This window comes from Euphorbia lathyris, chromosome 3 (assembly GCF_963576675.1).
Source record: "Euphorbia lathyris chromosome 3, ddEupLath1.1, whole genome shotgun sequence".
Lineage (NCBI taxonomy): Eukaryota > Viridiplantae > Streptophyta > Magnoliopsida > Malpighiales > Euphorbiaceae > Euphorbia > Euphorbia lathyris.
The window spans coordinates 91,939,398-91,955,737 of NC_088912.1; the positions used below are offsets into that span (position 1 = coordinate 91,939,398).

At 34.0% G+C, this 16,340-nt stretch overlaps 1 protein-coding gene across 1 annotated transcript; it reads right to left on the minus strand.

Moving 5' to 3' along the window:
• Window positions 1-5,659: 5,659 nt before the first annotated feature.
• LOC136223258 (histone-lysine N-methyltransferase, H3 lysine-9 specific SUVH3-like) lies at window positions 5,660-14,693 on the minus strand. The gene is made up of 3 exons (XM_066011166.1): window positions 14,534-14,693; window positions 12,130-14,374; window positions 5,660-6,111 (listed from the first exon to the last, which is right to left on the minus strand). Exon 2 carries the CDS (start codon window positions 14,206-14,208, stop codon window positions 12,181-12,183), a length of 2,028 nt encoding a protein of 675 aa, XP_065867238.1. The 5' UTR covers window positions 14,209-14,374; window positions 14,534-14,693; the 3' UTR covers window positions 5,660-6,111; window positions 12,130-12,180.
• Between the last annotated feature and the right edge of the window lie 1,647 nt (window positions 14,694-16,340).

Consider the following 16,340-nt stretch of genomic DNA (forward strand, 5'->3'; position numbering starts at 1 on the left):
TAGTCAATCTTCCTAAAAGGAACATGACCGCCAACCATCTAGCAAGAGATTATGTGGAGATGCACCAAGGCTAAAGCAGATGAGCACCGCAGGGACCTGCAGTTCAAAGTTGGGCATAAGGTTACGGTTTATTTGAGCAAAGAGAGACTCGCCAACACCCCAAGCAGCAACCTTCATCCAAGACGGTATGGCCCATACAAGGTAACCAAGAAGATCAACGATAATGCCTATCATGTGGCCCTACCTAACTGGCTTAGTAAGATGTCACCAGCTTTCAACATCCATGACCTTAGTCTATGGAAGCCAGATGGTCCATTGAGCTTGACAAAAGCAAATCAGAGTCCATCTCTTTTAAAGAAAGAGGGAATGATGCATACATCCTATTTAGAACTGCCAACCAAACCCAACCTGGCGGATCCTCTGATACCACAGGCCATATAAATAGCATGTGCACCAAGGTCGTATCTCTTCGGGCGTATCAATACTGAGTACCAAACGGATCCTCAAGCTTACTTCCTTACGAAGGAAACCAACCAACAAACCTGACAATCTGTACTTGTACCTTATGTACTATTTGTCTAGGCGTATTACCTATTTTACCATCTCTTTTACTTCTTTGTTGTAACCCTATGAGAGTATTCCTTGTCATTTCGTTATCTTTGAGAAATCAAGGTTCACATCTTTATCTTGGGATTAACTCCTTCTAGTTGAGCTAGAGACGAACATCTTTGTTTGTTTACGATTAAAATCTCCTTTATCGTCTTTCAATCTATATCATCTTCAATATAATATATGGATGTCATGTCATAAAATAAGAGCTTCTACATATTTTCTCTAAATTCTCTCAGCTTTCATTATTATATATAACATAGATTAGTGCTAAATTAGTGAAAACTTTTCAACTTCCAACCAATAAAAATAGGTGTAAACTTTTCAATTTCCAACAGAGAGAGCATAGTAAAAATTATTTTAAAAATAATTATATGATATTTTTCTCTACACTATAATATATGGGTGTCAGGTCATCAAAAAAGAGTTTCTACACATTTTCTCCAAATTCTCCCAGCTTTCATTATTATATACAGTATAGATATAGTATAAATGTGATGAAAACACATTTTACTAATATATTTCAATAACCTTCATAGTTTTAAAACATGTGATGAAAACACATTTTACTAATATATTTCAATAACTCTCTTTCTTTCTTTTTATTTTAGAAAACTCTCTTTCTATATTTAGTATCAGATTTAGTTAATTTATGTTTGTAACATCTCAAAGCTTAGGAGTTACAATTAATTAGGAATAAGTGTAGCATCTTAATGATAATGGTTATATAATTAATTAGGATCATAATTAGTTATAGTGCTATATTAAATTAGAATTTAATTAAAGTAGTTACTAGAAATAAATATTATAATTAATGTGATTAATTTCTGAGTAACGTCTAATAAATAAATTTGGTTATAAATATAGTAAAGAGTAACTATAATATATGCCGGTTACTTAATTAAAAGCTATATATATCTATGAGAGTTAGAGAGGAAAATGACACTCTTTGTATTTATACATTGCCCTATTCTTTGCATCTCTATTGTTTTGTTTTCACAAAGTTAAGAAATAGATTTCCATACGATTGTGAAAGGATAAGAGACTAGTGATTGAGACTTAGCGTTTCACTATTTGGATTTCCAGGTAAGTGATGGTTGATATATATTTGTTTGATTGATGTATTTATCTATGTTTTTAGTACTTAATTTTCATTAGTGGATAGAATGAATTTGAAATTGAAATGACTGATGTGTTGTATAACTTGACTGTCTGAATTCTTATGACGTTGGTTTGAGTTGGAATATAATTTATGGATGTTATGGATACGTGTAATGATACCATGTTTGATTAAATGATATTGGTTATATTGGGAGACGAACATGACACACAGAATAATAGTAAATTTATGGCTTGCTTGGTGGAGTTATATTCAAAGGTTTTTTCGTGTCCTTGTTGTTGGTATATGTTGATGAATTGAGATTTGTTGCTAGACACTTGTTCTTAAGGCTAGCGTCAAAGTATCTCGGGATGCGGGATACTCTGTGTTGTTTTTGCTATTTACTGGCGTGGTGCGGGGATACCTGGTCGGGAGTGGGAGAGTGGTAAACCATTGGATATACTTCTACTCGATAACCATGGCCCTTAATTAGTAAATTAACACGAAAACATATATGTAGTTATATTATGAATTATGAAATGATATGGATGTGATAATTTATTCCAAATATTTCGAAACCATATAGACATATAATATGTTTTCGTGGTATATATGTTGAATGTGGCAAATAGATATTAGCTATCACCTTATTAAGTAGACAGCTCATCTCTTATCAAGTTTTTAGGAGATAAAAGTTTAGCAGTTCGAGTCTTTCTCTCTCTAGAATTACGTTTGTCTCATTGAGCGTGTTAGGTGGACCATCATGTTGCAGTTTATTGTAGAATATATTTTGAGGCTATAGTTTATGCTTATTTAAATTGAGATAATTGTATTTAGAATTTTATTAGTTATTTTGATTTTAGAGTTAAATGTTTGAATTATGACTTTTAATGAGTAATAAATGAGACGTTTTAATGCGGTTTTATGAATAATAAATATTATTGAAAACTGAATGCTACATTAATTAATACGGTTTATGGGTAATAAATGGTATTGAAAATCAGATGTTACATTGTTCCGTCACCAACCCTTTGAATCACTCCTAAATCAAACCTTGTATTCATGTGCCACTCACCCAGGATTGTTACATTGCATGACTTAATTTAAACTAAAGGAAATTGACTTAATTTAAACTAAAGGAAACAACTAAAGATTGGATTTTATGCAGGAAAGCAAGTACAACATTACCTATCTTATAAAGAAAGAAGAGAAGATGTTGTGGATCAGGTTGATTAAGGAGGATGGCAAAACTCCCGTTTTTGTCAAAGCTAAGTTGATATATGGGTCGATGAAGAAGACGAGAATGGTAAATGTTATTGATGTATGACCGATTTTGTTCTCATATAATGTTTATGTAGCTTTATTAACCTTGAGTCTTCTTCTTCTTCTGTGGATTTTAACAGAGAATGGTCTAACAGAGAATGGTCGCTCAGATTTTGATGACATGGGTTTTTCGGTGAGTTAACAACACTATGGATTTGTTTTAATGATTTAAAATCACGAATTAGACCTTTATTTTTTTAAGTTTTGATTTTTTTTAGAGGTTTGGAAAAATTGAAATATATACCACTTTATTCATGACTTTTTGGAATAATACCGTATAATTGAGAGTCTAAATACTAGCAAACTGAATCAAGTTCATGCATTATTAATAGAGTCTTCTCTAATCTCGTTATTTGTGCTCAATAACGTATTAAAGACATAAGTATACACATGTCATCATGTTGATCCTATCTTGTCCGGACTTTTATCATTTATTCTATAATGTGTTGGACAAAAACATACATTTTAAAGGCGTTTCACTTCAAACTCGTAAAAAAAAACTTAAAACTCTTGTTTTTCGAACCAACTAGTATGAAGTATTTAGATTTTTTAATAATGTTTGAAATTGGTTTAAACTGGCAATGTTAGATCCTCAATTATACTATTTATGATGATAGGATTAAAATTGTGGCGGATGATAATAATAATAATAGAGGTATTTATGTGCTTTATTCCTTACTATTAAGAGCTTTATTTAACATAAAGCCTCCGATTTGAGCATACTAATATGTTGCTCCTCAATCTCTAAAAGGAAATGAAGAGCACTTTACGTGAACTCAAAACAATTTTAACAACCTATTTATGGAATAATATATTAGTTTGTTACACTAAACTTCGGGACGTATGTAGAATTTGATTTTTAGTAACATTGGATTCTTTTGTATTGCTAATTGAGAATGAACCCTGCAGAAGTTAAACATGGGTGAGAACGGTTATCACATTGAGTATAATGACGAAGATTTTGATGCGGACGAGGTGTCTGATGAAGATTTTGATGATGATGATTTTGATGAAGATTTTGATATTGGCGAGTTGACTGAAGAAGATTTTGATACGGAGGAGCTGAATGATGAAGGTTAGAATTTCTGCATATCACTATCTTTTTCTATTGTCTTTCTAAAAGCAGTGACAGAACTAGAATTTAAAACCAAATACTCAAGCAGGGCAATGGATAATTGCCTTGTCAATACATCTGGCTATGGGTCGAGTTGGGCTAGGTTCGGACCGGACCTATCAGGTTTTTAGGTAAAAATGTTCAATCCAAGCCCAGCTCAACCCGCTATTAATTTAGACGGGCTCGGATCGGGCTGGACTCAGACTTAAAAAATCAAATCCCAAACTCAACCTATATAAACCCATATATATATATATATATATATATATATATATATATATATATATCGGGCTGGACCGGCCCGTGCTATTTTTTATTAATCCCAAACCCGCCCAAAAAATAAACGGGTTGGGCCTAAGTTCAATTTTCACTGTCCAAACTTGGCCCAAGGGGCACGGGTCTAGACGGGCCGGACAGGTACTCAGGCCATGGGCAGGTCTACCTGTCAATGATGTTAAATCTGTGACAGCACCGAATTATATGTTCAGTGATGGAAACTTCCGTCAGATAATTGTAACTTTTCCTTATCCTTATTTCCCCAGAGTCTGAATCGGGGTTGATGGATCCTCCCGACTCCTGTTTTTGTTACCATGAAATTCAGATTCTGGATATGGAAAAATTGCTAGTACATTGAAATGTCTTTTAGCATTCATTAATGTACTTTTGGTATTGATAATTGTGATTTCACAATTCTCAGAGGACCAAATCCAAGAAGCGGAAACAGAAGAAGAAGAAGGGAAAGAAGCAGCAGCAGAAGAAGGGAAAGAAGCCGAGCCTAGTAAATCAGCTACTGATGAACCTGAAGTCGAAGAAGCAGAGCCTAGTAAATCAGCTACTGAAGAAGCTGAAGTCGTAAATCAGCTACCGAAGAACCTAGAGCTTGATTGCCTTGGGAAGCCATAAACTTTATATAGTCTTTGTTTGCGTCGATGATTGTAAATCTGAACCTTAAAGATGATCTTAATCTAAGACTTAAAGATGATTTTAATAACCACCATAAATCTAGATGTAACGGTAACTGACCAAATTCATTTGATCATTCACTGATCAGATCAGATGAAAAGGAAGGACAGATTAAACCATATGAATACATAGATAACACTCCTATCCTTAAAAAAAATGCAGCCAGACATAAATAAATGCTGTAAAAGCAAACAGAATATCTGTAACTAAATAATCTAGACCTAACAGGTAACTGATCAAATTCATTTGGTCATTCACTAATCGGATCAGATGAAAAGGAAAGGACCGATAAACCATATGAATACATAGATAAGACTCCTATAAGGGCGGCCCGGTGCACTACACATCCCCGTTGAGCGAGGGTCCGGGGAGGAATCCCACCACAAGGGTGTACTGGGGGCAAACCTTCCCCTACCAATTTATTTGGCAAGAGACCGCTCCTAAGACTCGAACCCATGACCTCTTGGTCACACGACAACAACGTTTACCGTTGCGCCAAGGCTCGCCCTCCTATCCTTAAAAAAAATGCAACCAGACATAAATAAATGCTGTAAAAGGAAACAAATATGTATAACTAAATAATCTAGGCTTGAAAAAGAAAAGAAAAGCCAATTGCCCAGTGAAAGAGCCACTAAGTTTACTACGATACATACAAACATCCCAACAAACCATAAAGTACAGAAACACACACACTAATCCGAAATCTGTGCCTTTGTTTGTTTGTTTTATCTTTGTCCTTAAAACTACAAGCCCCCCTAAGATGGCACAAACTAGTCTAACTGGCAGTTTCCTGCACAAAATTAGAAGCTTGCAAGAAAACCTCTTATTGGAGGCTCGCTCTACAACCTGGGAAAATATTCTTACAAGTACAACATCATCTTCATCTTCATCTACTACTCCTACTAACCTGGCTCTTGCACATCTGCTTGTTAGCTCTCACTATTTTAATGGAGATTCTGCTCCATAACAGGCATGGTTTCTGCTCTCACAAGGGATTGATTGCCTGCCACATTATAACCAAAGATGCAATTGAGTTAGTCATATCCAACAACAAAGCAATTATGAAACGTTGAAACCGAACAAGCAATGAGCAACGGCTTATTCTACCTCAAATATACCATTACCACTGTTATTAGAATTTTACGATTCACGATTTGATCCATATGATTTGAATCAGTTCAACTGTATTTCGAGCTGGATCTATAGGGCGAATCTAAAGTATCACATAATCTTACAATTCACGATTCAACTCTATTTCGAACTTGATCTAAAGGGCGAAACTCACGATTCGATTTGTATGATTTGAATCAGTTCAGCTCTATTTCGAGCCGGATCTGTAGGGCGAATCTAAATTATCACATAATCTTATGATTCACTATTCGAATTGCACGATTCAGCTCTATTTCGAATGAGATCTAAAGGGCGAATCTAAATTATCACAGATTCTAGATTGTTATTTAGGAAAAACTCTAATTAAGGAAAGAGATAAATTAGTGGAAAAAGAATCAATAAGAAATTTAAAGAATAAGAAATAAGATTGTTATAATAAATTAACAAATCACAACATATTAACACGATTTTCCAATTTTAATACGCAAGTCCCATCTCATGCTATTTAGAAAACGTCTTTACTTTATGGCTTAATGCATATTTATACCTTTAAACTTTACAAGTTTTGCCTATTGGCACCCTCAACTTTTAAAATAACCTATCACACACTTATATTTGGCTTTAAAAACCTATCATACACCTACAGTTGACTTTAAAAACTTATCGCATACTTATAGTTGGCTCATTCAAACCTCATGCATACAAAATCATTCATCCGTCATCTTTGACGGATCAACGATTTGTGTGCAAGAGGTCCGAATGAGCCAACTATAGGTGTATAATAGATTTGCTTTAAAAACCTATCATACACCTATAGTTGACTTTAAAAACCTATTGCATGCTTATAGTTGGCTCATTCAAACCTCCTGCATACAAAATCATTGGTCTGTCATCTTTGACAGATCAACGATTTGTGTGCAGTAGGTCCGAAAAAACCAACTATAGGTGTGTAATAGATTTTTAAAGCCAACTATAGGTGTGTGATAGGTTTTTAAAGCCAACTATAGGTGTGTGATAAGTTATTTTAAAAGTTCAGAGTGCCAATAGGCAAAACTTGCCAAATATAAGGGTGTAAATATGCATTAAGCCTTACTTTATCGTGGTGCAACAACAATTGATCATAATCAAAATATATTCATCATAGTTCATCAAAAACAGAAAATGCTAAACTCACTCTAGACTAATATTTGATAGTATTTGAAGTTCAACATGGTAAAGATTATATTTTTTTATAATATTATGAATCTGAACCGTCGATTCACGAGTCATAATTCACAAAATGAGGATTTCGATTCACGAGTTGAATCTCAATTTGACAACTATGACCATTACCATTACAAAAAGAAGGTAACATGTCAAATGAAGTTGTAGCACAAACCAATTGGCCACTCATAGCAAAACGAGTTGACATTTGTATGGATGGACATAAATGGTAACAGCAATGCTCGAAAGTTGGGGAGCACAAGTGGAATGCTTATAAGTCTGATAGAGAATGTATAGCCTAGTGGCAGGAAGGTTCTAGAAGGGGTGCCCTGTATAGGGCAAAGGGCATTTTAGGTATAAGCGTTAATATTTAAGAGGAAAGGGTTTAGGAAGCCAGGGGGATAGTTTATTGATTGTTTTGTGGCTGCTTTAGCAGAGGGAGGTTTTCTCCTGGGGGATTAGAACATGAGTTCTATCCATTTATCTTTGTTATCTTTGTTGATCTTGTATTCCTTCTTCTATATTTCAATATATCAGTATTTTACTTCAGTTATGTATCCAGTATCTATCAAGTCACTACTCCAATGAACTTCAATGAATCTTAGATAGGCCGTCAAAATTTGACACGACAACATGATTTACAAAGATAACCCATTTGACACAACTCGTTAGATACCGTTATCATTTTTGTGCCATGTATATCATATGGAATATGTACATCACATGACACACGATACCGCATTTTGACATCCCTACTCAGAAATCTCCCAAGTCCCCAAAAAGATAAGTCACGATTATTCGAATTATTAGAGAAATTAAAAGGGGAATTATTAGCTATTAAGTAGGTGGTTGATTGTTTTACATTTAAGTGTTAATTAGTTGTTATTTAGGACTGTTTACAGCTGTGGGATTCCGTAACTGCTGCCACATCAGCAGTAGGTTTGTCTATATAGAGTCATGCCTTGTAAGGAAAACGTATTAGATGAAAATTAATGAAGGCTTACTTTCTCTTTCCTTCTTCCTCTCTTCTCTAAACTCCGGGATTCTCTTCTTCTAATCTCTATTCTTCTCTTTTCTCCTATCCTTCTCTTCTTGTAAGGAAAACGTATCAGATGAAAATTAATGAAATCTTACTTTCTCTTTCCTTCTTCCTCTCTTCTCTAAACTCCGGGATTCTCTTCTTCTAATCTCTATTCTTCTCTTTTCTCCTATCCTTCTCTTCTTGTAAGGAAAACGTATCAGATGAAAATTAATGAAATCTTACTTTCTCTTTCCTTCTTCCTCTCTTCTCTAAACTCCGGGATTCTCTTCTTCTAATCTCTGTTCTTCTCTTTTCTTCTATCCTTCTCTTCCCTAATTCAATTCTGCCCTAATTACTAGGAGTGTTCAAAATTGGACGGGTTATTATAACCCATCCAAACTCAATTCATCCGACTCATGAGAGCAAGTTTTTATGGGTTATCAAACTTATATTAGATGGTTTATTATAAACCATCTAATAACCCATCTAAATTTTTATTTCGCATTACATTCATGATATAATTATGTTCCTATATACTCATTTGAGTTTTAAGATTTTATCCATACTTTGACATTTATTTTTGTATTTTTATTACACCAAAAAAAATAACTGGAAAAATAGAGAATAAAAAAATTGAAAAAATGAAAAGAAAAGGAAACAAAAAAACCAAAAAAATTATAAATTGAGAAAATAAAAGGAAAAGGCAAAAATTGTTTATACAAAGATCAATCAAAAATTTGCGCACAATGCGCCTACATTAAAGAAGAAAGAAAAATCCCCACCCCCCCAGATGTGATTCGAACCCATGACCTCCCTAGTCATAATAGGTATGCTCTCAACCACTAGGCTAAGAGCTTCACCACATGTACACAGATCAATACATTCGACTAATTTAAAGATTGATGCATAGCACCTTATGGAAGTTGATTGGTGTCTTTTAATAGATCCCGGTGTATGGTAGAATTCCTAAAAAAAAATTCAAAAACGGAAAAATCTAAAATAATAATAAAAAAAGTGATACAGAAAAGAAGTGAAAGTTTCTAGAAAAAAAAAACATAAAAACCAACAAAAAAAATTAATGATTTCCAAAGCTTTTGTTATATGTGAATACATTGTTGGATGTGTCAACACAACATAGATGTGATTATTTAATTTTTTAATCAATTATGAGTAGTTACTTAAAGGCTTAATGCATATTTACACCTTTAAACTTGGCAAGTTTTGTCTATTAGCATCCTGAACTTTTAAAATAAACTATCACACACTTATAGTTGTCTATAATTGGCTTTAAAAACCTATCACACACATATAGCTGGCTCATTCGGACCTCCTGCATACAAAATCATTGATCTGTATATCAACGATTTTGTGTGCAGGAGATCCGAATAAGCCAACTATAGGTATGCAATAGGTTTTTAAAACCAATTATAGGTGTGTGATATGCTTGTGATAGGTTATTTTAAAAGTTCACGGTACCAATAGGCAAAACATGCCAAGTTTAAGGGTGTAAATATTCATTAAGCTTTACTTAAATTCTTTCTATTTCCCGATGACTGACATTTGGTCATTCAAGGTTCATGTGAACACTACTATGAGTTATATGATTATTATACTTGGAGGTATAGCATATAATTTAATAAAAAAAATTAGACTTTACCGGATGAAAAGAAGAACACAAACTGGAGTAATAATTTAATATCACGTAATCAATGAAATATAATTTATTTATTAATTGAAAAAAAAAAAAACAGCTCATCAGTTGATAAAAATTAGTCCAAATCGTATACTCCAATTATCATAACCCATATAATCCAACCCGACTAAAAAAATTAGTATAACCCACTATAAACCATAATCCATCGAGTAGTGTCCTTACATGGGTTGGGTGAAAACCTTATTATAACCGGGTTAAATGCACCATTGGTCACTGAACTTACATGGTTATCTTAAAATCGTTGCTCAACTTCAATTTGTCTCAATAAAATCACTCAACTTTGAGTTTTTTCTCAATTAGGTCACTATAACGATTTCAGTGATTAAAAAACATTGGAATGATGACATAAGTGATACGTCAATATGAGACAACTCATATTTCTAACTGAAATGACACATGACATCCACGCATGCGCCACCTGGCTATCATATGTTGATTATTTTTATGAAAAAAAAACTAAAATTTAGTTTTTTTCATAAAAATACCCAACATGTGACGGTCACATTTCGTTTCGGTCAGAGATTTGAGTTAACTCATGTTGACGTGTCACTCATGTCATTATTTCGATGCGTTTTAACCACTAAAATCGACGGAGTGATCTAATTGAGACAAAACTCAAAGTTGAAAACGAAAAAAACACAACTTTGTAGGAGAGAGAGTGGGAAAACTCAACTCGACAAATATCCGAAAGCCAGCCTAATAAGTACTTTTTTTAAAATATTAAACAATCCTAATTTTCTTTTCCATAATTTCGGACTTTGTAGGTTAAAATCGTCTATAGATGCTTTTTTCTCCATATTACTTGTACAGTAAAGGGGTGTGCGCTCGCAACAATAACATAGTATGCCAACAGCGTGTAACACCACACAAGGTTATAAACTATGAAGCACTGACACGGGTACATGGGTACGCATACGAGTACAGATACGGCAAACGCCATTTCTAACAAATATGAGATATGGGTAAAGCGGAGATACGCCAAATTATATATATAAAGCCATTATAAAACCACAAATAACATTCACCACAACTAATAAGCCATTATAAAACTACCCGGTCTAAAGACTATTCTAGACATTTTCATGATCTTCATCTACAAACATTTAAGCCATGTTTTGTACGTTGTAATAAAACGCCCATTACAATGGAAGCTCATTACCATGTTTGGTTAGTCATATCAGTTTTGTCTTAATGAAATCACAAATACATCACTTAATTTTTCTTTGTAAATTTAAGTAATGGGCATTACGAACAAAAGAGGTATGAATCCTCATTACGATTAACCCTTGTATTTTTATTACTAACGGTGAAATACAAAAAAAAAAAATTGAAAACATAAAACACCGAAAAAGTGTGAAAAAGAGAAAAATGTGAAAAAAACCAAAAACGCAAAAAAAATGCAAAAAACGAAATAACACGAAAATCAGAAAACAGGAAAAATGCGAAAAAACCACATGAAAACCACGAACAAAGAAAAATGAAAAAAACACGAAAAATGAGGAAAAGAGCAAAAACAATGAATTGTAATAATAATTGCACTTTATCAATTTTATTAAAATTTGTCAACCAAACATGGTAATGGAATCATTATTCCATTCCATTACATTACACATTTGATTACATTACAACCTTAATTACATTACATTACAACGTACCAAACTGACCCTACTGATTAGCTTTTAGTTAATTATTTATATTAGGCATTTATATATAATAAGGCCTATTTTTGTGAAGTTATTTAAAAAAAAAAAGCTTTAAACTTTACCTAATTAACTCTAAAACGTATCCCCAAAGTATCCCCATAATTAAAAGAAAAAAGAAAAAAGGGGATACTTATTTTGCCGTATCCGTATGTTAACCTCTTAGAAGTATCGGGGCTTTATAACTAACAAAACACAAGCAGATGCAAGAAGCTAAAGCATTGATTCACTACCAAAGTTCAAATAAACTCAAAATCAGGGTAGAATTCAGACCTTTTGAGCAATCCTCGATCTTCCAGCCACCATGCTACTGCTTGAAAACTTTCAGCCGAAACTGCCTCGGCATTTTGGTGATCCACATAAGCATTTCTTTTTTCCTTGCAGTGCATTATCACCATTAGCCTCATCAAGGCGGGAAATCCCATAGTCATAAGTCAACTCCGCCATGGGCGGAATATGTTTCATTGCGAAAAACGCAATATGTACATACGTTTCACTGTTTTGATCATATGCAACTGGCTGCCAAAACACATTTGGACTACAACTATGATTCATAAATCGAGATACATTTCCACAATTCTTGGCACTTATAATTAAGGGAGATGGGATATCGAACTCCTCAATAGTATCACTACCATCGTCTTCTATCAGGCCAGGCTCACAATTCCATTTAAATGGCTCATATACACGAGTCGTATCAAACACATATTCATCATCTTCACCCCCTCCATCTTGCCTTGTCTTAACTTTTTCTATAACTTCACCAGCATATTCACATATAAAAGTACCAGCACGAATCGGATCCCATGACCGCAGTCCCCAACCTCTATCCTTTGTTCTAAACACTTCCAAGCGAGCCTTCAAACCATTTTGAGATATCCTGTTCTTGCAGTTTGGAACGCATGGACATGAGGGACCACATTCATGAACCAATGGTCTACGGCCAACCAAAACTCCAGTTGTCGTATATGGAAAGTCACCTCCATTTTTCCTAATGCAGGAACAGTTCAGATCACCAGGGGCACATGCATTACTGCAGTTGCATCCATAAGAAGGCTCCGTTAACTTAAATGATTTAAGATACTTGACCGAAGCGAAATATGTAAAATAAGCAGGTCCCTTCTCATCATCAACATCATTTACGAGTGAAACAGGTAGACTTTCAGCTCCTGAAGTAAGGTCTGGAAGAATTAGTCCAACCCTCGTCGAAAACCCTTCCTTCCACTGTTGAATTGATTTCCAAACAGAATAAGCACCCGGCTGCCCAGGCACCCGAATTAACTTATACTTAAACATATTGCAACCAGATTTCCCCTTGTCCACCCACGACTCTTGGATCCTGTAAAGTCCATCATACACATAGACCTTCGCTGTTGGATGAATAACATCCTTCATACCCCGGATGACTCTAACTTCATTGGCACGGTGCAAACTCCTCTCTAGCGCAAGGTTACCCCTCTCGAGTTTCTGATCACTGGCCTGTTTATCCTTTTTGTTACTATTGGCACCGCCACCCTGTCCGCTATAAATTAAAACATCGGTATCCTCTGCCTCATCATCATACCCACCGGATGAAACAATGCTTATAGCCAGCGGATCTTCTTCTCCTTCGCCTCTTAATATCAGGCAATCAATCCCAGCCATGGACTGGGAATGCAACCCAACCAAACACATCTCCATTCGGAAAAAGAATATATCACCAATTTCAACGCCAGGAACCACTCCTATTCTCTTCTTCTGATTGGTCCTCACCCCCTTGCTCATCAAAACATTGCCAGCTTTCAAATCAGCACGCCTTATCAACCCACTGGGCGTTTCCCTGGAATCCTCTAACTGGCTTAGCTTTCTTCTAAGGGAATCAAACCTCATTAGCACACTATTAACAATGTCTCTCTCACCATCCTCCCTCTGAGCCAAACTGATCCCCACAACAAAACTACTACTATCAGCAGCAGCCAGCATAATTTCGACATCTCTCTTGGGCTTCTTTTCAATGGTTGCCCTTGGGCGCGCTGCAGAACGCTTTTGCCTCAATTGTGTGGAGGATCCATCTCCATTTTCATTCCTAGTGACATCACCATTTGACTGTGGTGGAGGCCTAAAAGAACGAAGAGGTGCTGGAGTGTGGGTCTGTTGGTTAAGGTCAGGAGTAGTTTGAGGTCCATTAAAAGGGAAAAATGGCGAAAACCCAGACGGGAAAGGGCCAGAAGGAGGTGCACAGACAAAAGGGGGAGTTTGTGGGCTGGATGGAAACACAGGCGTCAAACTACGCAACGGTTTGATATCCAAGACTCTGGATTTGTCAAACGTATGCGGAGGAGGTGTTGAATTATTACTCGACCCTCCTTCCATTTCTACTTCCTAACCCCAAATTAACAAAATTAATAGACCTAAATGGAAAGAAAAAAGCTGATCCCGCAAAACCCCCAAACTAAATTTTACCTTTACTTTCGCCTAATCACCGGTTCATTCAAAAAAAATTCCATACCTAGAAGGACAAAACCATTTCTTTTTCTCCCTGCGAGAACAAAAACGAAAAATAAGGTCTGCATGTACTTGAAAAACAAAAAGAAATAAAGGGAATTGAAGATCTATAACTCCTTAGGCCGTAATACAAAATTAACGGGCAGATCAAAAAAGGAAATTCGAAAAAAAAAAAAAAGATAGAAGATTTCACCTTGACAGTTAGGGCTAACGCAAGAACAGGACCGGAGCGCGAAGAGAGAAATCGAATGGCTTGTGTTGATGTAAGAGAGTATCCAGTAGAGTTCACGAAGTTGTGTTCGAAATGGGAAAAGTCTCAAACTTTAACTCTGCGCTGAGCTCTGTGCCCGATGTGTCACAGCTCATACTCACTACTTTCCAAAAATATTCCCAAACGTTACGAAATGATTGATTCGTATTAAATTCATCGACACCTAATCTAAAATCCATGTGTTTGGTAAATAGTTGTTAAATGTTGGGATATTCTTAGAAAGATAAATGGTTAAGATAAGGATAAAAATATGATAATGAAAAATTATTATTTAAACTACATAACATTAATTTCAAAAATAAGATGAAATTTTATATCTATTTAAAATTGTAGGAGCTTATCTCACCTCTTTATACCATCCTTTTTTGGGTATAGGATTTAAGGGATAAGACGCATATCCCTATCTTATCTTCCTAACATATCTTTAAAACAAATATGGGATAACTTATCTTACTTTTTTTTATCTCTATCCTCGTGTCTTTATCCCCTCTAACAAACACTCCGTTAATGGATTATCTTTTCATTAGTTGATTTGACTAGCCGCTGATTGCTAATAGCTATTTGTATAAAATGACAAATAAATACATTGGTAAATAATTTATTTGAGATTAAAAGATAGTAATACTCTGTTTTTTATCACTTAATTTCAGTATCAATAATTCCAATTCAGTAGCATTGAGTTCGGTAATTTATCATTACTTATTATAGTTATAATTATTTATTATTATTATTATTATTAGAACCATTATTATTTTTATAAGCTTTTTATTTTAATTATCGCTATTTTTAAAGGATTATATTATTATATCAGTTTTAGTAGAATTCAGTTCATTAGCATTCAGTTCAGTTCATTTTAATTAATTTCAGTCAAAAAGAACAGAGTCTAATTAGGAATAAAATATCCTTCAAAATAGATGAAACAATAAGTTAATTGAAAAAATTCCTAAAACAAACTTTTTCAAAATTAGATTTTTGGATATCAATATTAAAGGTTTGACTAGTCAAAACCTCTAAAGTGGTTCAAACATATAATTTTACCCCAGTAAGCTTTTTATCAATGAGGGCCAAAATATCATTTATCTCTCTTTATTACTTCATTCATTTCAAAATAATTGTCACGTTTGACCAAATCACACTTATTAAGAAAATGATTGATTTGCATTAAATTTATAAAACATAGACTAAAATACATTTTATCTCTCTTTATTAATAATTCTCATTGTTTGGGTCACTCATTAAATTGAACTACTCTCTATACATTAAAAACTTAAAATGACAAAAAGTACAATTAATATTAAACTCATTAATAAGAGTAAAATATAAAAAAAAATGCTTTGAAAACTAAACATGACAAATAATATGAAAGAAGAAAATTTAATCAAATGTGACAATTATTTTGAAATAGAAGGAATAATAATCATCATTTTTTTGGAACTCTCATTAAATTGAACAACTTTCCATATATTGAAAACTTAAAATGATAAAAAAAAATACAATTAATATTAAACTCATTATTAAAAGTTAAAATAGAAAAAATTGCATTGTAAATTAAAACTGACTAAGAATTTTTTTCAAATATGACAATTATTTTGAATTTGATAAGGTATATAATTAGGAATAAGCTCTCAAGTAAATTTATACAACCTTTTTTTTTTATCAACAAATCATGCTTAATATATTGATTAAGAAGCGTTTGCTACATCAGCAGCCACCAAGTGGCCAATAAAAC